The following is a 22,252-nucleotide window of genomic DNA, read 5'->3' as shown; positions in this document are numbered from 1 at the left end:
ATTAGAATTAAAACTGAATTTAGTAAAGTTACTGGATATAAGGTCAATATACAGAAATCAATTCTATTTCTTTATACTAAGAAACAAACAATAATGAATGAAATAAACAATTTGCAATAACATTGGGATGCACCAAATACCTGAGGAGGCAGGCAACAAAAATGTCAAGGCCTCTACGCTGAAATTACAAAGCATTGCTGAAATAAATGAAAAGACCTAAATAAACGGGGGGATATCAAGGATTGAAACAGTATTGTTAAGAAGTCAATTCTTTTTAAATTGATCTATAGATCGCTTCTCGGCCTTTTGGCTAAGATCAAGTGTAGTATCTGTTCTTATCAGTTTAAATTGATCTATAGATTCAATGTAATCCTAATAAAAATCCCAGCAGGTGTTTTGTTGAAATTGGCAAGCTAATTCTAAAATTTACGTGGAGGGGCACTTGGGTGGCTTAGTCGATTAAGCGACCGACTCTTGATTTCGGCTCAGGTCATGACCTCACGTTTCGTGGGATTGAGCCCCGGAATGGGCTCTGTGCTGACAGTGTGGAGCCTGCTTGGGATTCTCTCTGTCCCTCTCTCTCCCCCTCCCCCACTTGTGCCCACTCTCTCTCCAGATAAATAAACTTAAAAAAAAAAATTTTAAATGAAATTTACATGGAAATGCAATAGAATAATAAAGATCATCTTGAAAAAGGGCAAGTTGGAAGACTCACACTACCAAGATCACAGTTTATAGCAAAGCCATAATAGAGAAAACGGTGTGGTATTGCACAAGGCTATACAACTAGCCCAAAGGAACAAAACGGGACTCCAGGAACAAACTGTGTAAGTTCCACTGGTCTCTTCACCTGACCTTGGATGGGTACCATCTCTCTTTTGCAATAAAGGCAAACTGAAATGCAGTGGGGAGGACGATTTTTCCAACCAATGGTGATGATCGACTGGACATCCATATGGAAAAAAAAAAGTGAAACTTGATTCTTTCCTCACATCATTCCCAAAGAATTAGGGACTTCAATGTTAAAAGTAAAACAATAAAACTTGTAGAAAAATCGTAAGAGGCTAGGTTCATGACCTTGGGACATGCAAATATTACATGTGATATAAAAACCACAGATAATAACAGAAAAAAGTTATAACTTGGAGTTGACTAACATTAAGAACCTCTGAACATCACAATCCCTATCAAAATGACACCAGCATTCTTCACAGAGCTAGAACAAACAATCCTAAACTTTGTATGGGACGAGAAAAGACCCTGAATAGCCGAAGCAATCTTGAAAAAGAAAACCGAAGCAGGAGGCATCACAATCCCGGACTTCAAGCTGTATTACAAAGCTGTAATCATCAAGACAGTATGGTACTGGCACAAAAACAGACACTCAGATCAATGGAACAGAAGAGAAAACCCAGAAATGGACCCACAAACGTATGGCCACCTAATCTTTGACAAAGCAGGAAAGAATATCCAATGGAATAAAGACAGTCTCTTCAGCAGGTGGTGTTGGGAAAACTGGACAGCAACATGCAGAAGAATGAACCTGGACCACTTTCTTACACCATCCACAAAAATAAACTCAAAATGTATGAAAGGCCTAAATGTAAGACAGGGAGCCATCAAAATCCTCGAGGAGAAAGCAGGCAAAAACCTCTCTGATCTTGGCTGCAGCAACTTCTTACTCAACACATCTCCAGAGGCAAGGGAAACAAAAACAAAAATGAACTATGGGGACCTCATCAAAATAAAAAGCTTCTGCACAGCGAAGGAAATGATCAGCAAAACTAAAAGGCAACCAATGGAAGGGGAGAAGATATTTGCAAATGACATATCAGATAAAGGGTTAGTATCCAAAATCTATAAAGAACTTATCAAACTCAACACCCAAAAAACGAATAATCCAGTGAAGAAATGGGCAAAAGACATGAATAGACACTTCTCCAAAGAAGACATCCAGATGGCCAACTGACACATGAAAAAAATTCTCAACATCACTCATCATCAGGGAAATACAAATCAAAACCACAGTGAGATACCACCTCACACCTGCCAGGATGGCTAACAACAACTCAGGCAACCACAGATGTTGGCAAGGATGCGGAGAAAGAGGATCTCTTTTGCCCTTCTGGTAGGAGTGCAAGCTGGTGCAGCCACTCTGGAAAACAGTATGGAGGTTCCTCAAAAAATTAAAAAAAGAACTACCTTACGACCCAGTAATTGCACTACTAAGTATTTACCCAAGGGATACAAGTGTGCTGTTTTGAAGGGGCACATGCACCCCAATGTTTATAGCAGCGCTATTGACAATAGCCAAAGTCTGGAAAGAGCCCAAATGTACATCAATGGATGAATGGATAAAGAAGATGTGGTATAGATATACAATGGAGGATTACTCGGCAATCAAAAAGAATGAAATCTTGCCATTTGCAACTATGTGGATGGAACTAGAGGGTATTGTGCTAAGCAAAATTAGTCAGAGAAAGACAAATATCATATGACTTCACTCACGAGGAATTTAAGATACTAAACAGATGAACATAAGGGAAGGGAAGCAAAAATAATATAAAAATCGAGAGGGGGACAAAACAGAAGAGACTCAAATATAGAGAACAAATTGAAGGTTACTGGAGGGGTTGTGGGAGGGGGGATGGGCTCAATGGGTGAGGAGCATTAAGGAATCGACTCCTGAAATCATTGTTGCACTATATGCTCACTAACTTGAATGTAAATTAAACAATTAATTAATTGATTTAAAAATAAAAACAAGCAAACAAAAATGGCAGCAAAAAAAAAAGTATCTGTCATAGAGAAAATGCTTAAACATGTTGTTGGTCATTAGTCGTATGCGTTCTTTCTGAACCAGCCAGTTCTGTGGATCACCTATAGTGTGTACAGGATTTTGATGCGAACTGAAGGTTAGTATAAAGCAATAACCCTGCTCGTCAAATAACAAAAATAATTATTGTGAAGATCGAAAAAAAAGAACTTCTGAACCTTAAAATACACTGGTAAGCGTACACCCAAATTCACGGCAACATTATTCACAACAGCCCAAAAGTGGAAGCAATCCGCCTGTCTGCGGACAAGTAAACAAAACATGGCGCGTACACACAATATTATTCAGCCTTAAGAAGGAAGGAAGTTCTGGCACACGCTACCACATGGATGAGCCTTGAAGACATTTAGCTGAGTAAAATTAGCCAATTACAAAAGGCAAATTCCATAGGATTCCACTCATATGAGGAACCTGGAGTAGTCAAATTCCCAGCAGTAGAGAGGAGGTTGGTAATTGTCAGGGGCTGGAGAGATAAAGGAATGTTTACTCAGCACAGAGTTTCAGTTTTGCAAGGTGGAAGAGTTTGGGAGATGGACGATGGTGATTGCTGTGATGGTGATGTACACTTAAACATGGGTGAGACGGCTTCATGTTATGTCTATTTTACAAGAGGAAAGCTAAATTTAATATATATTCTATATATTATATTATATTATATTATATTATATTATATTATATTATGATTTTTTATATGTATATATATATAGGCACCTGGATGTCTCAGTTGGTTGGGCGTCTGACTCTTGATTTCAGGTCAGGTCATGGTCTCACAGTTCATGAGATGGAGCCCTGCATCGTGCTGATAGCTCGGGATTCTCTCTCTCTCTCTGCCCCTCCCCCTGCTCCCACGCTCTCTCTCTCTCATAATAATCAATAAACATTAAAATATATATATATATATATATACACACATACACCACTAAGGAAGTAAAAGTCAAGACACAACCTGAGAAAAGATATTTGTGATAACTATATCTAACAAAAGACTTTTATGTATAAAATGCAAAAGAACTCCTACAAATCCATAAGAAAAGTAGCCTAATAAAAATGGGTAAAAGGCTTGGACCAGCACTTCACAAAAAAGGACATTCAAGTGGTCAATAAGCCCGTGCGTCCATCAGCTCAACATCATTGGTAGTCAAAGAAATGTACGTGAAAGCCACGATCACACAGGTATCACTCCAGGCCTAGCAAAATGGTTAACATTTTTTAGAAGTGACCAGGTCAAGAGACGACGAGGGTGTGAAGCAACCGGAACTCTAACACATTCTTGATGGGAAAGAGCATTGACATCATCGCTTTGGAAGACTGTTCAGACATATTTATAAATATAAACATGCACGTGCCCTCAACCAGCAATCCTACTACTGAGTAGATTTCTAAGTGAAATGAGTATACAGGTCTTCCAAAGTACACGTGACCAAGGATGTACATAACGAGCCTTATTTACAACAGCCCCAAACGTGTCTGTCATTATTCGAATGGATAAACGTGTTGTGATATATTCATATAATGGACTGATAATCACTGCAATAAAAAATAACGAATTATGGCTACGTGCCATCCCACAGACGGACCCGTGGGTGCAAAAGACTACTTACTGTGTGGTTTCATTTGGATGAATTTTACGAGCAGGTAAAGCTAACCAATGGGGATGGAAATCAGAATAGGGGATGTGGTAGCCAGAATTATAGCCCCCCTCAAATGTCCCATCTTAATCCCCAGAAACTATGTTATGTCACATGGCCAAAGGGCCTTTGCGGATGTAACGAAAGTTGACCCTAAGAGCGCGGGCAAGAGAGAGAGGATCCTGATGGGACTGATCTCATCACAGAAGCCCTTAGAACCAGAAGTTTCTCTGTCTGGAGGCATGAGGAGGTCAGACAGATTCAGAGTTGCGAGAAGGGCTTGAGCCTCAGTGGAAACCACGAGAAGACAATGAATTCTGTCAACACAGTGAATGAGCCTGGAAGTGGACTCTGCCCCGGGAGCCTTCCGAGAAGATCCCACACACCCTGACTTTGGCCTTGTGAGACCCTAAGCAGAGAACCCGGTCAAGCTCCCTGGACTTTTCACTCTTACAACCGTGAGACAACACTGGGTGTTGTTTTAAGCTGCTGAGTTTGTGGTAATTTATTATGAATTTGTTACGGCAGCCACAGACAACTGATACAGTGAGTATTGACTCAGAGATGAAGGGAGCCCTCAGGGGTGCCGGAAATATTCGGCATCTTGATCAGTTGGTAGTTACAGGGAATATACGTAGGTAAAAGTTTATTAAGCTGGGGGGAGGGGTGCTTGCGTGGCTCAGTTGGTTAAGGATCCCACTCTTGATTTTGGCTCAAGATCTCTTGGTTCTTGAGTTCAAGCCCCGCATTGGGCTTTGCAATGACAGTATGGAGGCTACTTGGGATTCTCTCACTCTCCCTCTCTCTCTGACCCTCCCCTGGGCTTGCTCTCTCTCTCTCAAAATAAATATTTAAAAAATTTTATTAAGCTATACACTTACTTTTTTTCTTTTTTTAAGTAGGCTCCACACACAGGGCTGAGCCCAATGTGGGGCTCGAACACACGACCATGAGATCAAGACCCGAGCTGAGATCAAGAGTTGGGTGCTCAACCGGCTGAGCCACCCAGGTGCCCCTAAGCTTAATATTTTTAAAACCCAATTAAAAATAGAAAATGAGCCCCACCCCTGTGTCACTTCAGAAAGAAAAAAGAAAGAAAGAAAATGAGGGAGGTGTGTGTGTGTGTGTGTGTGTGTGTGTGTGTGTGAAACAGGTGATGGGGATGCACCTGTCATGATGAGCACCAGGTGATGTATAGAAGTATTGAATCACTATATTGTACACCTGCAACTAATATTACCCTCTATGGTAACTAACTGGAATTAAGATTTAATTAATTAAATTTAATTGATTTAATTCAGTAAAAATTCACTATCCTTGCTAAGTTACAGCTTTATTGCACTATGGTCATAGAGTCATACATAATTTCTTTTTTTCCCCCCTAGTTTATTGTGGTTTTCTTTGTAGACAAGTACTTGATGTATTTTTACAAATGTTTCCTGAGCATTTGAGAAACTCCATTCTCTGTTAGGAACAAAATTTTGGATGCATATCAAATTTTTTCATTGCATTATGTAGGAGGAAATGCTTCTTTTTTTCCCTTTGCCCATGTGGAGGGAGCTCCATTGGAGGAACACCCCGGACCCTCTTCACCCTCTCCGGAGGAGGAGGAAGAACCTAGCTGTTAATTTTTGCAGAAGGCGGTTCATGCATAGCTCAACCCTTTGCTCAAAACTCCCCTGGGGGCTTGCCTGCTCGCGAGAGAACACGTCCTGTGTTCCTTCTGTCCAAGCTGCACGTGTCAGGGAGGTAAGCCCACAGAGGACACTGTCAGTTGTCCCAGCACGCCTGCACCCCGGGAAGGGAGCCGACCACTTGTGCGGTGAAATCCTCACAAGCCCACATGCCTTGCAGAGAAGGCTGGCCTCATTCTCCAACAGCTTTGCTGGTAACGAAGGTAATGTTTCCATGTCCATCTGCCTCCTTCTTGCTTGTGTCTAGCTCTGGGTTGCTGCAGTGGCCCCAGACTTGAAGAAGGATACTAAGAGTGTAAGGGGCAAAATAACACATGGGGTTGCTAAAGCCTAAATTTAGGTCTTTGGCTTTGGTTTTGTAGGTCATGTGTGGTTATGAACTTGGCAGCTCACGGAGGCAGGTGGCCTGTCCTCACGAAAGGCTGCTTGCTTGCTTTTTCTTTCTTTCCCTTTCTCTTTCTTTCTTTCTTTCTTTCTTTCTTTCCTCAGGAATAGGTCTTGGTTGATGCCAGACCCTTTGGCCTCAGTAAACAGTGCAGCTCAGGAAATGGATCAATCACAAGGAAGAGAAACTCTGTTTGCAGCTCTTTTCGACACTGATAGATGGGACTAGGAGACTATTTTTTCCCTGCTATCAGGTAGTTTCTCAGCCAGGCCGCACACAGCAGCTCCAAATCGATGTCAACCATTACAAATTCATGACGTTAAAAGTTCACTGGGCAATGAATTTGAATACACATTTCTCCAAAGAAGACATACAAACGGCCAATAAGCACATGAAAAGATGCTCGACATCACCAGTCATCAGGGAAACGCACGTCAAAACCACCGCGAGAGACCACCTCACGGCCATTAGCACGGCCGCTACTGGAAAAACACTAGAAAATGACAAATGTTGGCGAGGGTGTAGAGAAATGGGAGCCCGTGGTCACGGTGGGCAGGACTGTAAAATAATGCAGCTGCTACAGTGAATAGTATGGCGGTTTCTCAAAAAATTATAGACTTCCCATTTGTTCGGGCAGTCCCACTTCTGGGGATTGGCTCAAGAGAACTGAAAGCAGGGACTCCAACTGGCATTGCACCCCCGTGTTCACAGCAGCATTTCATAGCCAAGAAGTGGGAACAACCCAGATGACCACAGGTGGATGCGTGGCTACCCAAAACATGCTGTATACACATGACCAAGTGTTATTCAGCCCCAAAAAGGAAGGGAAGTCCAACACGTGCTATGACATGGATGGACTTTGAGGACATTATACTAAGTGAAATTAGCCAGCCACAAAGCAACAGGTATCGTATGATTGCGCTTCAATAAGTTACCTAGAGTAGTCACATGCAGAGAGATGGAAACCCCAGCACTGGTAACCAGGGCCTCTGGGGGAGGGGTTAAGAGTTAGCGATTAAGGGCAACGGTTTTGGTTACCGATTACAAAAATGTTCCGGATAGGGACGGTGGTGATTGTTGCACAACAGTGTGAATGTACTTTTTTTTTTTTAAGTTTATTTATTTATTTAGAGAGAGTGAGACAGAGTGCAAGCAGGGTAGGGGCAGAGAGAGGGAGAGACAGAATCCCAAGCAAGCTCTGCAATGCACTGTCAGTGCAGAGCCCGATGCAGGGCTCGAACCCATGAACCCATGAGATCATGACCTGAGCCGAGACCAAGAGCCAGACGCTTAACCAACAGAGCCACCCAGGTGCCCCAACAGTGTGAATGTACTTAATGCCATTGAACTTTACACATAGAAATGGTTTAAATGGAAAATTCTATGCTATGTATATTGTACTGCAATTTTAAGAAAAGAGAAAGAGAATTGCCATTTACCCAGTTTAAAAAAAAATTTAGTGTCACGCCTGGGGAGGCTGTGTTCCTTCAGCGACCCCAAATTCTGTCTCTCTTTCGTTAAAATATTATTTTGATCCACCCTCGGGACCATCCCTCCATGGTACCCATCCTGAATTCCTCAGACTTGTCTACTGGTTCCAAGCCACGTTTCACCGCGATGAATGTCTTCATCCTAGGAGGTCCCCCACGGTTTTAGAATTCAGATACCCAGACTGTGGCTTCACCCAGAGCAGGGTGGTAGATTTGGTAAATAATAATTTTTAAAAAGAATGGAGGCAACCACATTTGCTGGGGTGCTGCAGACCAAGGCTGTACGCAGGCACCTCCCCACTGGGGTGCCGACAAAAACTCTCAAGGTGGTGGGGGTGCTGCTGACCTCCCTGGGAATCCACCTGGACAGAAGCCACCTTTGGGGAAAGTGTCAGCTGGGAAGCTGGGTGGGGCAGCCTTGGAACCCACCAGAAAGCTGCCTCTGGGGGTGATGATGAACTCACTGGGATCCATCCCCCCTGGCTTCCACCTGGTGGTTGAGCTCCACGGGAACCAGGAAAGGAGCTCACACCAGAGCCCCGAGAAGTCTGCAGTGCGCCCTCTACCGACAAAGCTTAGAATCTGGGCATAGGTGTGTGAGCGTTCTTCGGAGTCTTCTTGAACTCTTCTGGATGTTTGGAATTATTCCTAAGTTTAAAAACTTAAATCAAAGAACCCCTTTAACTGAAAATGACCGAAATAAGACACTGGGGAGGATTTTTTTTTTTTTACTTTAAAAAATGCCTTGGGCTCTAGAAGAGAATTTGGTTTTGGACTTTGATTCTTTTGGACTTTAAAAGATTTTTATCTCTTTGAACTTTTATCTCATGAGGGCAACACAATTTGATTTCAGACTAACTCTTTCAAACTTTAATTTGCAAGGAGATCACACTTTCATATTTTTTTTTCCTGGAAATTTGCAATGGAAAGGGGCTTAGAAGCAATGTGGGGGTTCTCGCTGGTCGCTATTTACCGTTGGACTATCTTTCTGCTAAATCTTGACCTCACTGCAAAATCTCCGAAGAGCTACGCTGGACAGGGATATCATTTGGGATGCGGAATGGGAGAAATTCTGGTCATAGTGAGACCTTAGAGTTCATTTACTACTGTTTTGATCTGACCCATTTCTTTTAAAAACTTTTTTAATGCTTATTTTTATTTTTGAGACAGAGACAGAGTGCAAGCAGGGGAGGGGCAGAGAGAGGGAGACACAGAATCCGAAGCAGGCTCCAGGCTCTGAGCTGTCAGCACAGACCCCGACGCAGGGCTCAAACTCATGAACCGTGAGGTCATGACCTGGGCTAAAGTCGGCCACTTAACCGACTAAGCCACCCAGGCGTCCCTGATCTGACCCATTTCAAAACCTCTCGGCAGCAAACTTTATACTGCACAAAGCTGACCCGGGATGATTCAGACAGAAGTGGTTGGTATAGAGGGGACAGAAGGGTGAAGCTGAGAGCAGGGCCATTCTGCTGCATGGTTGATTGCCACCTGCTGACCGTGGACTTGACAGATAAATCCGATGCTTATTTAAAAGAAGATTAGGAAGTGTAGAAGGAACACTTATTCCGTTTCCGTACGGAGGAATTCCATCCAAGTAATTCCTCCATCTTGCTCACCAACTACAAGGAAGGATGAGCAAGTTATATGGTGGGCAAGTTGGCTGGAAGGAAATGCCATGGATTTGAGGTCCACTGGCCTTCCTAAGCTTACAGGGCTGGCCCAAGGTCGTCCAGTACCATGCGTGGAAAGGGGGTGAGACCATCTAATTGAGGAGTGAAGTGGCAACAAGCCGTATTGGGCATCCAACCCATTTCCTCCAAAGCCGTTTCCTCCAACAACTTTAATCAAGACGATGCTTTCATCTCCACCTGCCCGAACCAAGTCTCTTTCTTCATTGGCTCTAAACTTGGGAGGGAGAAGAGTGGTGCTGTTTATTAGCCCCCACACATCCCAACTCGCCATTCAAATTATGTTCGTCTTTTTTATTTCACCGTCTACATCAGCGCCGTCCAGTAGAACCATCGTGCAAGCCGCACCCATGTAGCTGTAAATTTTCTGCAGTCACATTTAAAAAATCGGGTGAAACTGATTTCAAGAATACATTTAATTTAATGTAATCTTCCCAAAATGTTACCATTTCAACATGTGATCACTTAAAATTATTAATTGGATATTATATATATATATATATATATATTTTTTTTTTTACACTATGCCTTTGAAATCCAGTGGGTGTTGTATACATACAGCACATCTTACGTGCTGAGTGGCCACGTGACCAGTGGCTACCATATTGAACAGGGCTGGTCTACGTGATCCTGCCTATCAAAGAAAGGAAGGCTAGTTTTCCACTGTGATTTTGTCTAGGTGAATTATACCAATGAATTCAGGCTATCTCTCCCTTCCCCCCTCTCTCCCACAAACACACGCCTTTTTCATTTTCTCAAGGGACCAGGAATAGGTTCAAGTTGTTTCTGACATACTTTCCCCCAGACAGCTATTTCTTTGAGCGTAACATGTGCCTTGACTAGAACACATGGCCATTTGGTTTGCTTGCAGTTAAAAGTGAGATTTTAGACCCACGGGACTGTGATTTATAGATGACAATATTTTACATTTTCTTCACAAGTTCAAGGGCCGCCTGAAGTTCATAGGTGAAGATGGACCTGGGTGAGCTGGGGTGACACATGAAGGCCCCTTGAGGCCACTCACAGGTAGTCAGGTGCTGATGGGTCTGGATGAGTGAGGTTTCTGAAACCTAATTGAAGCCCCTCCCCCTTCCCCAGCTGACTTGGGGTTTAGCTTAATGACTGAGATTCCTAATTTCCTTCTAGTGGGGGGAGGGAGCAGGTCACCAGCAGGACTGTTGACCACGTGTTTGCTGCTGTCACAGACCTCAGCCTGGGCAGGACAAATTCACTGGCCCCTCTGGAAGGCCCAACGCTTTGGAAAAGCCTGGAACTTGTGTATGTTAGATTGTGGCATCCCGGGGCACCTGACAGCTGCTTCTCCACACTCATGGGAGGACGCCAACGTGTGCGACTCCCTCGCTTACTAAAAGAGAGGTTACATCTCAGAACCGATAGGCTTCTCAGAATTCCTGACTGGCCGTGGTGGAGTCAGGCATGGGGCACCCATGAGAACCCCACTCAAGCCGGAAGAGCGAGGCCAGTGGTGGGGTGGGGTTGCCCTGAAGGACACGGATGGTTAAAGGGCATCTCTTGGCCAGGAGCACAAAGCCTTAACTAACGGGGAGGCACAATGAGGTGAAGGCACCCCTTCTCCAGGATTCCGGGTGGTGTAAGATTAGACATCAGAGAAACAGACGGTGATGCGGAGAGAGCCCAGGATGGAAGGCACTGCCGGGAGGAGAGAGAAGGGTCGCTGGGGCTCCAAGTCAGGGAGTGGGGTGCAGAGACAGGTGCAGCGAAGAGTCTGTCTGGGAGCCCCTACCCTCTGGGAGGAGAGGCTGAGGCTCAGGGGTGGATGGGGAGGGAAGGATGGCCTCTCTGCCCCCTACCCTCCACCTCCCACCTCCCAGTGTTGGCTCAACAGCCTTCATAAGGATTGGACTTTCTGTCAAGGACATTTTCTCCGAGACCACAAATCCACTCCCAAATGGAGCCCTGGATTTCATTCGGGTTACACGTGGATCGTGGCTGAGGCACCCAAATCCAGGAATGGAACCCAGCGGGTAAGTGTCAGAGGTGGGTCTCCGACCTCCATGCTAACTCACTCTTTCTCGTTTTCTTCCAGACATTCCACAGAAGAAACAAAACCCCAGGCTTAGTGACTACCTGTTCTGTGCCTGGTATCATTACTGATAGCGTTTATTTGGAACTTTAAGGACACATACACTAAGCCAACAGTATTAAATGTGGAGAAAGCTGTCTATTTACCGATTGTTGACGCACAATGAGCAACCTTTGTGGAATCTCTAGAAGTAAGAAAGAGAGTTTTATTCGAGCCCAAGTGAGGACAGCTGCCGGGGAAACACGCTCATCACAGGGAAGAAAGTGCTCCGGAGAATGAACAGTTTTTACAGGGTTCTATACTTTCTTATGTCTTGTAAAAGCTCAAAAGATTATGGATTTGCATTCAGGCAGGAATCACAAGTTTTATCAGAGAGGAATGCAGGGAGGCACCTGGGTGGCCCGGCTCAGTTGGTTAAGTGTCTGACTCTTGATTTCGGCTCAGGTCATGATCCCAGGGTTGTGGATGGAGCCCCAGGTCTGGCTTTGTGCCGAGCACAGAGCCTGCTTAAGATTCTCTCTCCCTTGCCCTCTGCCCTTCAGCTCTCCGCAACCCACCCCCCACCCCCCACCGCTGGTGCCCTCTCTCTAAAATTAAAAAAAAAAAAATACAATTTTTAAAAAAGAGAGAAAGGAGCACTGATATCTCAAGGATGAGATGGTTTTCCTTCAGGGGCTCATTCACAGAGCAGGTGGGGGTGGGTGCACAAACCAGGCCTTTAGAGGGCTTTTCTGTCATCGCTATGCTCACCAAGAACTTCAAACAAGGACACGAGGACAACAGAAGCAGGTAGCACAGTGGCCCAGGCATGGGATGGCAACCGTTTCACCGCTTGGACGGTGAGAGGTGTAGACAACCAGACGGGCAGGCTGTGGTCTGAAACGGCGACGGTGGCTCTTTTCCCTCCACTCTTTTAAGTCTTTCCTTAACTTCCCATGATCTGTTTCCCTACCGTGATGGGGGGCTGGGGGCCGTCTCCTCCTTTCCCCTCATACTGTCCTTCTTTTTACCCCCATTCAGGGACACAATTTCGAGAAAAAAAAAAAATCTCAACAATAACGCAACAAGTTTTTGGCACACAGATGTTCACTTTACCACTATGTATAAGTTTTAAAAATCGCCGTCAGTCCAAATGTCCCTGAAAGAGGAGGGCAGCTACCGGACCCCTTGCTGCTTTCCTTCTTCCGGCTCTTTTCAGCAACCATACTGTTTTACCAGAAACTCTTACAGAAACCAGCACGGGCAAAGGCACGGGACCCAGTCCTGACCAATCAGAGTGGTCCCTGCACCTTTGCTGCGCCCCTTTCCCCTTGGACGCCCCCAACTGGAAGGAAGGGGGCCACTGGGGGGTTTGGGGGTGCCGGGAGGGGTGGGCCCTCTTCCCTCAACCTGGTGGAAGCCTGGCTAACAAACGGGAGCCTGATGATGGGCGTTGAGGAGGGCACCTGTTGGGAGGAGCCCTGGGTGTTGTATGGAAACCAATGTGACAATAAATTTCATATTAAAAAAAAAAAAGAGGGGCGCCTGGGTGGCGCAGTCGGTTAAGCGTCCGATTTCAGCCAGGTCACGATCTCGCGGTCCGTGAGTTCGAGCCCCGCGTCGGGCTCTGGGCTGATGACTCAGAGCCTGGAGCCTGTTTCCGATTCTGTGTCTCCCTCTCTCTCTGCCCCTCCCCCGTTCATGCTCTGTCTCTCTGTCCCAAAATTAAAAAAAAAAAAAAAAAAAAAAAAAAACGTTGAAAAAAAAATTAAAAAAAAAAAAAAGAAAGAAATGGGAACCTGATGACATCATTTTTACCCTCTGGATCCAGACACACCTGAAGTCCACTGTACCCCTAAGCTTTTTAAGTACATGAGTCAATAAATTCCCCTTTTTTGGGTAGGCCAGTTTGCATTGGTTTTGGCCACTTGAAACAGAAAGTGATGACTAACATGTCTAATTTAAAAGACTACATATGGGGCGCCTGAGTGGCTCGGTCGGTTAAGCATCCGACTTCGGCTCAGGTCATGATCTCACGGTTTGTGAGTTCGAGCCCCACGTCGGCTCTGTGTTGACAGCTCAGAGCCTGGAGCCTGTTTCAGATTCTGTGTCTCCCTCTCTCTCTGCTCCTCCCCTGTTCATGCTCTGTCTCTCTCTGTCTCAAAAATAAATAAACGTTAAAAAAAATTAAAAAAAAATAAAATAAAAGACTACATATAATCAAGAGAATATTGTGCAACACACGAAAAAAGTCTATAAAAACCAAGTGAAATATAGAAGGGCAGGAAAATATCGTTAAGGGAAAACAGCAAAATGCAAAGTGCTAGATCTGTAGGCAAATAAAGGAATTGAGAATGAGAGCAAGACCACTCATTGGTTTGCAGAAAAAAAAACTTCTGTAAAGGCAGCCTGGAGGAAGCCCCGCCCCCCGCCCGCACGCAGTCTAATGGCCGCTACACTTTAACACCCAAAGCAAGTAACCACGGGAAGGAAATTCCACACCCGGCTGCCAACAGTGGTCACCCTTGGTTGATGCATTGTTTCCAATGCCTGGTTTTTACTTTCCTGAACTTTAAAAAAAGTACCTCATGTCCATGCACTGCTTTCAAAATAGCAGCTAAAACATAAAAAAGAAGAAAAGAAGAAGAGACAGGTGAATGGGGAAACCTGGAGAGGCCCTAAGTTGTGCAGAGCACTTGGGGAGAAAGGGAGGGCTCCTGATGGAATCTGGTCCGGCAGGTTCCGGTGACATCCCTGTGTGTGCAAACCCAGGGTTTTACTGCAGGGCAGGGGGAGGAAGAGAGCAGAGCAAGGCAGCCGGTGAGCCCAAGGTGAGCCCAAGGTGACCTTCACCTGAGGGACCTTCCTTGTCTTACGGTCCCCGCTTAGCAGAGAGCCTGTGTGCACATGAGCGAACGGGGTGCTGACAAAGCAGTGGGAATGAGGTGGCTCCCCAGGGAAGAGTGGGGGACAATGAAGAAGCCGGGTGGCAAAGGAGAGGCAGGACAGATGGCCCTGGCCACCCTCACCAGCCGACAGCGCCCTCAGGACCCAGGTGGACCTCCCGGTTGCTCAGTTTCCAGGCATCCCTTCTGCCAACCAGCCCGCCTCCGCCCTGCCCCCTTTTAATTCTGCTCAGAGGCCCGGCGGCTCAGCCTGCCCTCGTCCTCTTGTGTCCCCTGGGGTCCTGCTTCCCCACGCCTGGCTGGGGGCTGGGGCAGAGACCCCGTGCCTCCTCCCGAAGATGAGCTCCTGGGTCTTTCCTCTTGGAAGAGTTTCTGTAAAGAAAGGAAAACAGCAGTCACAGGAAAGCTACAGAGGGCTCCGGCTCAGCCTGGCGGGCAGCTCCGGGGGCTTCTGCGGTCAGGCTTCCTGGCTGTGTATCCTGACTCTGTCACCACCCAGCTGAGAACTTGGCGAGCCTCAGAAGCTCCCCGTCCTAGCCAGCTGGGGCTGTCCTAGCAGAACACCACAGGCCGGCGCCTTGGATAACAGGAATGTATTTTCTCCTTGTTCTGGAGGCTCCGGCCCATTGGGTTCCTGGTGAGATGTCCCTCCGGGCTTACTGATGGCTCCCATAGCCTTTCCTCTGTGCGGGCGCAGGCAGAGAGAGAGAGCCCTCTTGTGTTCCTTCCTCCGCTTAGGACACAGTCGTATGGAATCACCCCTTCCTGAGACCTGAATCAGCCCCAATCACTTCCCAAAGGCCCTCTTTGGGACCTCTACCGAGTCGCATTGGGACTTCAATCACGAAAGTTCAGGGGACACATGCCAGTCCACAACACCCCGTGTGGCTCAGTGCCCTCTTCTGTTCAACCGGGAAGACCCTCTTAGAGCACTGAGAAAGAAATAGAAGGCATGACCAGGGCTGTCCAGGACAGGTGCCATTATCATCAAGATGCCCCCGACGTCATTTGGACCTTCGGGGCCACTGTCTGCCCCACGTCCTCAGGAACATCCAAGCAAACTACACACACACACATACACACACACACACACACACACACACACACACGCACGCCCCGGCTCCTTCAACACCTTTCCCATAAGCCTTGGTGCCCATAAGTCCCAGTTCAAGCTTCCCGCCTCCCTCCCCCAGCTCCACCCAAGAGGGAGATGTCAGCCTCACCCTCCGCTTCAGGCTCTCATAGAGCTGGGTGAGTTCTGTCAGCGTCCTTTCCAGCTCCCAGGTCTGGGCCCTCAGCTCTTCCGCAGACTTCGTCCTTGCTCCTTCCTTCAGTCGCTTCCAGTCCTTCAGGAGGGCGGTCAAGTCCTGGCCGAGGGATAAGCCCGCCATCGCACTCCCCAGCAAGCGAATGTTTGTCGTCATCAGCAGCGTCGTGCCTTTAAAGGCCCTTTGCACCTGCCTGCTCCTTCGGGCCGAGACTCGGCCAGTGGTCAGGAGACGCTTAGCAGCAGTGGCCAGACGCGGGTGGGCTCTAGCTATCTGAAGAGCGTGGATGTCCTTCTTAATATCCTTGATGGCACTTCCATAATCATAAGCCATCTTTCCAACAGCCATGAGGTAAGACGCCTTCTGCCCCCCGGGCTCCCCGACCTCGTGGCCACTGGTGGGCACTAGGCTGCTGGCCTGAGCTCGGGCTTCTTGATTTCGAAAGTGTCCCAAAATGTTGATCAAGATGCTGGTGACCCCAGCTGCTGTCCCCAGACCTTTACCAGCAGCGGAGAACATCAGACTTCCTCCTGCTGTTGCTGGAGCAAGGACTAGAGCCAGGATGCTCATGGCTCCTGAGACCACCGCCATGGAGTTGGCCGCCATGTTGGTTTTGGTGAGTGTTCTGTGGGTTGTGTCGATGTGGTCTGCAAGGGCGTGGAGCTTTCTGATGCCTGCTTCTAGCTCCTCCTTCACGATGGGGAACTCTTCCAAAAATGTTATCTCTTCAGCTGACAGACCCTCCTCTCCTTGCTGCATACCTTCACACAAAAGAATGTCATCCTGGTCCCTGTGGATGAGTGAAATAAAGATTTGGCTTCAGTCTCCCAGGTGGCAAAGTCACACTCTTAGGCCCAATGCAGTTTCTGGATGCTCTCGCCACTCCTGACTCTGAGTCCTTCCTGCCTCTCCCCGACACCTCTGTTACCTCTGACCCAACTGTGGAGAGTCCCAGAACGCTGTTGGGAGCTGCGCCTTCCGTAAAGAGAAGAAGCACGTAAGAGGGGCTTCTGGAGGGACAAATGTCCTGAGGGACATTTTCAGCCTTGTTCAGAGACACTGTCACCCAGGAGAGGGCAGTGGGGGAATTGGTAAGATCTGAGTCAAGATGAGCAACGTGGGACTAACGGAGGGACCGGTGTGGGAAACGCAGGAGAAAGAGAAGACCAGGTTGAGAGTCTCTATACGCAGAGGCGAGTCAGAGGAAGGAGGCGCCATATTGTACAACGCAGCCTACACGTCTGTGACCTTGAGTTTAGCTGCTGTGGTGACCTTTGCTTCCACCAGGAGTTGGACACCAAGAGGACTGAGGTGAGTTATCACCAACGTTCTGGAGGTTCTCCTCGGCACGTGGCCAGCTTCACTTGGCCACTCAAACGGACGGGATTGGTCCTTCGTGGAAGACGTCAGGGACAAAGGGACCCAGGCTTCTCCTCCCCAGTATCTCACGGTACAAAGTATCACCCCAGCAGAGTCTGACCTTATGGGAGAGCGGTATCGGGCAAGAGCAAACGGACTCCAAGAGCCATCGCTCCACCAGGGAGGGCGTAGGAGGTCTGGTGACGACACAGGTTCCCTGGCCCAGAGGAGGCAATCAGACCTGGAAGGGACCCCAGCCAAGACCCAAGCTGCCTCCTTTACTTTTCAGCAGAGGCAACAGAAGCCCAGAGAGGGAAGGGGGACTTGCCCTGAGGAGCGCATGAGGTGGGGGCGGAGCTCCGAGAACCTTGTATCCTGCCGGTTGTTTCTTTCTCCTCTGTCAGCTGACGTCAGGAACTCCTCACTGAAGTATATATGCTTATACTGTTGAATCTCTCTCTCTTCACACACACACACACACACACACACACACACACCAATTTCTTAATGGGAAAGGTTAAAAACTAAATAGACTCCCAAGGAAACCCCTTAGCGCTAATAAACTAGAAAATTTAGGCCCAATGATCAGTTAACCAGCAGCCATAAATCAGGTCACGGAGCAGAAGGTTGCGGGGCGGGGGGTGCTGGCCGTGGAAAAGGGGAGGGATGCAGGCAAGGAGGCGGGCCCTGCCGAGGAACCTTAAGCTTTACGGATCCCACAACGCAGCCCTGCCTGCTCGCTGTGTTTCCTCAAGTGAATAGGGACAAAGAGGAGAAAGGGCGAGCAGGGGCAGAGTTGACACCCCCACTCTGTGCTCACTACAAAGTCACGAGACGGCGGTGCCCACTGACGGGTGTAGACTTGCAGTCCCACTGGAGGAGGCACCACGCAGTGTAGATGCCCTAACTCACTCAGCGGACATATGCTGATTTTCTACCTTGGGCTGCAAGCTGCTGGGGGCTTCCGCTGATGAACGGATAATCGGGCCCGAGTTCATCAATGCAGGGCCACAAAGGGGCTTTTTTTGTGATGTGTGAGCTTTCACGGGCCTGCCCTCTGCGAGGGGGGCAGTTTCTGCCCTTTGAGGCCTATCGCCCGGGGTCATGCACCTGACGGGATCTCACTTCTTCTGTCCAAAATATTTAGCATAGTCCCTTTTTTCTCCTCGTCACGTATCAAGAGGATGCCCAAGACGTTTCGGCAAAAGCAGCCTTCCCCGGGGACAAAGCTCTCCCAGTTACCTCTGCAAACCAATGCCAGCCTCGAAGACTTTCCCCGCCTGGTCATCCACCAGCTCCTGGGCCACCAAAGCCGTGCTCATTCTGCCCATGGGAGAATGAGAGGTGTCCTCACCAGTCAGACAGCCTTCTGGTTGGGCACATGGAAAGCAAGGTTACTGCCGGTGCCCTGATCCTTGTGAAGTTCAAGGTTTGTGGAGGGATTTTAGACTACATAAAATCGAAATAATGAAAAACTCACAACGTACCAAATATTTGCAAACTATTGTTTGTACATTTTATATCGAGGGGCAGCTTATATACAGGAAGTAGACAAAGTAAAGTGCGCAGCTCAGTAAACGTTCACTTATATACGCTCCCGAGGAATAACCACCCAGATCAAGATACAGGACAGCGGTTTCTGACTTCTATAACCATGGGTCAGTTTGCCTACTCTTCAATTTCACATGAATGGACTAACTTCTTTAGCTTCCTTCACTCAATATGATGTGTATGAAATGCGCTCATGTGGTGGGTATCACTGATTTTAAAAATGATGGCTGTGGGGCACCTGGGTGGCTCAGTCGGCTAAGCGTCTGACTTCGACTCAGGTCATGATCTCACGGTTTGTGAGTTCAAGCCCTGCATCCAGCAGTGTGCTGACAACTCAGAGCCTGGAGCCTGCTTCAGATTCTGTGCCTCCCTCTCTCTCTCCCCTTCCTCTACTCACATGCTCTCTCTCTCTCTCTCTCTCTCTCTCTCTCTCAAAAATAAACATAAAAAGGGGCGCCTGGGTGGCGCAGTCGGTTAAGCATCCGACTTCAGCCAGGTCACGATCTCGTGGTCCCGGAGTTCGAGCCCCGCGTCAGGCTCTGGGCTGATGGCTTAGAGCCTGGAGCCTGTTTCCGATTCTGTGTCTCCCTCTCTCTCTGCCCCTCCCCCGTTCATGCTCTGTCTCTCTCTGTCCCAAAAATAAATAAACGTTGAAAAAAAAATAAACATAAAAAAATGTTTTTAAAATGATTGCTATGGAGTATTTCATTGTATAAGTACACTGCAATTTATTGATCTATTCTTCCACTGATTGGTATGTTTGGATTGTTTCCAGCCATTGGCTGTTGTGACCGAATTGATTATAATGATGAAAAGATCATTTCACAAGAGAACAATTTATAAGGCCCTTTTTACAAGTTAGATTCCAACAGACATATTGATATTATATTAGTATTATGAGAACTGTAAAAGGTCCTGCCTGAGCATGCAGCTGGGATCTAAAATCCATCCCAGAATCGACTTGCCAAGGTGTGAGCCCTTGGGGGCCAGGGTGCTGTGTCTATCGGGAGAAAGGAGCACTTTGATTGCTTGCTTGCTTGCTTGATTGATTGTATGAAGTTGCTATCCATTTGTGGAGCCAGGCGTCCTCAGAGCTGTATCTACACTTGTTAAGTGGGTGAGCTTTTTCTCATAAGCCCCAGGACACTGTAGGAGCCAGTAGTGGTCCTCCTCTCACTTATATGTTAAAAATGATCACTCAGGCTGGAAAATAGACTCTAGACTTGTGAAAGAGGAAGCAAGGAGGCCAGTTAGAAGCTGTTGCAATAGTCAGAGTGAGAGGGGACAGCTGCAAGGGACCAGGTTGATAGAAGTGATGGCAAGGATTATATTTGTAAGCAGCCACAGGATTCATCGGGGGATGTGGGATGTGGGAGAACAGAGTCCCAGATGACTTCAGGGTGAGTCAGGTCTGGGGCCTGAAGGACTGTTGCGGTGAACGTTTCAGACTCACTTTGGGGGTGGGTTAAGTCTGAGGTGCCCGTGAGACATCCAAGCGATGCTTGAGTGGGCAGTGGATATATGATTCCTGTTCCGGCTGGGGGATGAAATGTGGGAACCATCTGTGTAGAAAGCGCTCGAAGCCATGAAATGGCATAAGAGCCTTAGGGGGAGAGTACCAGCAGAGGCCAGGGATGGTCCCAGGCCGAACCCCAGAGTACCCCAACACTTAGACCCGGGAAGAAGACAAGAAAGCAGCAAGAAAAGGAGAAGCAGCAGCGAGTGAAGCACAAGGAGAACAAGCACTTTGGCATTTTGGGAGCCACGTCTTTGTGTATCCTTGTGCTTTTCAATGTTCTGGATCACTCCGTTTTTCGTCTTTCTCTTACAAAGACATCACTGGATTCTGTTCTCCCCTCTCAGGAAAATGGCTGGGATGGAGAAAAGCTTACCTTGGCAGATGTGAGGGGCCTCCATTGTGGTGAAGGTCCAAGCGGTGTCTCTGCTGTTCTCCATACTCAGAAGGGCAGGGCGTCCGGCTGGGAAGAGACATGGTTTTAACCTTCCAGAAGAGGAAACTCACCTATAGTTAGTATAGAGACAGTAGGGCAGACAGAGGGAAGTCCCCCTCTGTCACTTACCAGTTCTGTGATTTCAAGAAAATCAATTCACTGCTCTGTTTCCTTTTCCTTATCTGTGAAATAGCTAGGACAATGTCAACCCCAATAAACAGTGAGGAGCAGTAATTTTTCGTGATTAAGATGGTGTAACCACAAACAGGATAAAAACCCTCTCTCAAGATGAGAACACACTTATATTGGCTTAGAAAGCAAAGCCCAGCTATATACACTGTTTACAAGAGATCTGTCTGAAACATAGCGAGCCAGAAAAAGTTAAAATGGACAGTCAGAGCAGGCCCAGGAGGTGGCTGTATCTATAAAGGGGCGGGGGGGGGGGGGAGGTGGGCACAAGGGATCCGTGTCACAGACGTGTTCTGTATCTCAATTGTGGTGTTGACCACACAAATCCACACGTGTGAAAAAAATTGCATAGAACTAAATATGCACACAAACGAATGGGGGTAAAGCTGGGGGGCTCTGATTAAGTTCGGCGGTTCATATCAACCACCATATCAACCATCGCTGATTGCCCACGGGAATGCCAAGACGCTTTGAAAGACCTCTGGGAAATTCTCACAAAGCTCAACATACTCTGATCATACGATCCAGCAATCACGCTCCTGGATATTTACCCAGAGGAGTTGAAGACTTAGGTCCACACAAAGACATGCACACGGATATTTATAGCAACTTCATTCATAATTGCCAAAGCTTGGAGACCACCAAGATGCCCTTCGGTAGTGAATAAACAAAGTGTGGTCCCGTCAGATAAAGGCATATTATTCAGCACTAAAAGAAATGAGCTATCGAGCCATGAAAAGACATAGGGGAGCCTTAAATGCATGTTACTAAGCAGAAGGAGCCAGTCTGAAAAGGCTACATTCTGTGTGATTCCCACCATATGACTTGACATTCTGGAAAAAGGCGTAACTCTGGAGACTGTAAAAAGATCAGTGGTTGCCAGGGGCTGGGGAGAGGGAGAAATGAATGGGTGCAGCACAGAGGATTTTTAGGTCAGGGAGACTATTCTGTCAGATACTATAGCGGTAGACACGTGTCATTATCCATTTGCCCAAACCCGTAAAATGTACGCCAAGAGTGAACCCCGATGCCAACTATGGACTCTGGGTGATAACGATGTGTCAGCGTAGGCTCACCATCTGCAAGGAGTGGACCACTCTGGTCTGGGATGTTAATACTGGGGGAGGCTCTGCGTGTGCGGGGAGCCAGGGGGCATAAGAGGGATCTCTTTAGGCTCCCCTCCATTTTGCTGTGAATTTAAAACTGTTCTAAAAAAAAAAAAAGTCTATTAAAAAAAAAGAAAAGAGCCGGGCATAGCA

The 22,252-nt window shown here is 47.1% G+C and overlaps 1 protein-coding gene and 1 pseudogene across 1 annotated transcript; one reads left to right on the top strand and one right to left on the bottom strand.

Moving 5' to 3' along the window:
* Positions 1-290: 290 nt before the first annotated feature.
* On the top strand, positions 291-503 carry LOC125171473 (uncharacterized; annotated as a pseudogene).
* A 14,390-nt stretch (positions 504-14,893) lies between these two features.
* Positions 14,894-20,845, bottom strand: APOL6 (apolipoprotein L6). Its single transcript, XM_047867351.1, has 4 exons — positions 20,745-20,845; positions 18,544-18,624; positions 15,898-16,732; positions 14,894-15,046 (listed from the first exon to the last, which is right to left on the bottom strand). Exons 1-4 carry the CDS (start codon positions 20,843-20,845, stop codon positions 14,894-14,896), a joined length of 1,170 nt encoding a protein of 389 aa, XP_047723307.1.
* Positions 20,846-22,252: the final 1,407 nt, after the last annotated feature.

The sequence above is a fragment of the Prionailurus viverrinus genome, chromosome B4 (assembly GCF_022837055.1).
Source record: "Prionailurus viverrinus isolate Anna chromosome B4, UM_Priviv_1.0, whole genome shotgun sequence".
Lineage (NCBI taxonomy): Eukaryota > Metazoa > Chordata > Mammalia > Carnivora > Felidae > Prionailurus > Prionailurus viverrinus.
Note: the sequence above shows the minus strand (reverse complement) of the source record. Positions and strands in the feature narration are given on the sequence as shown.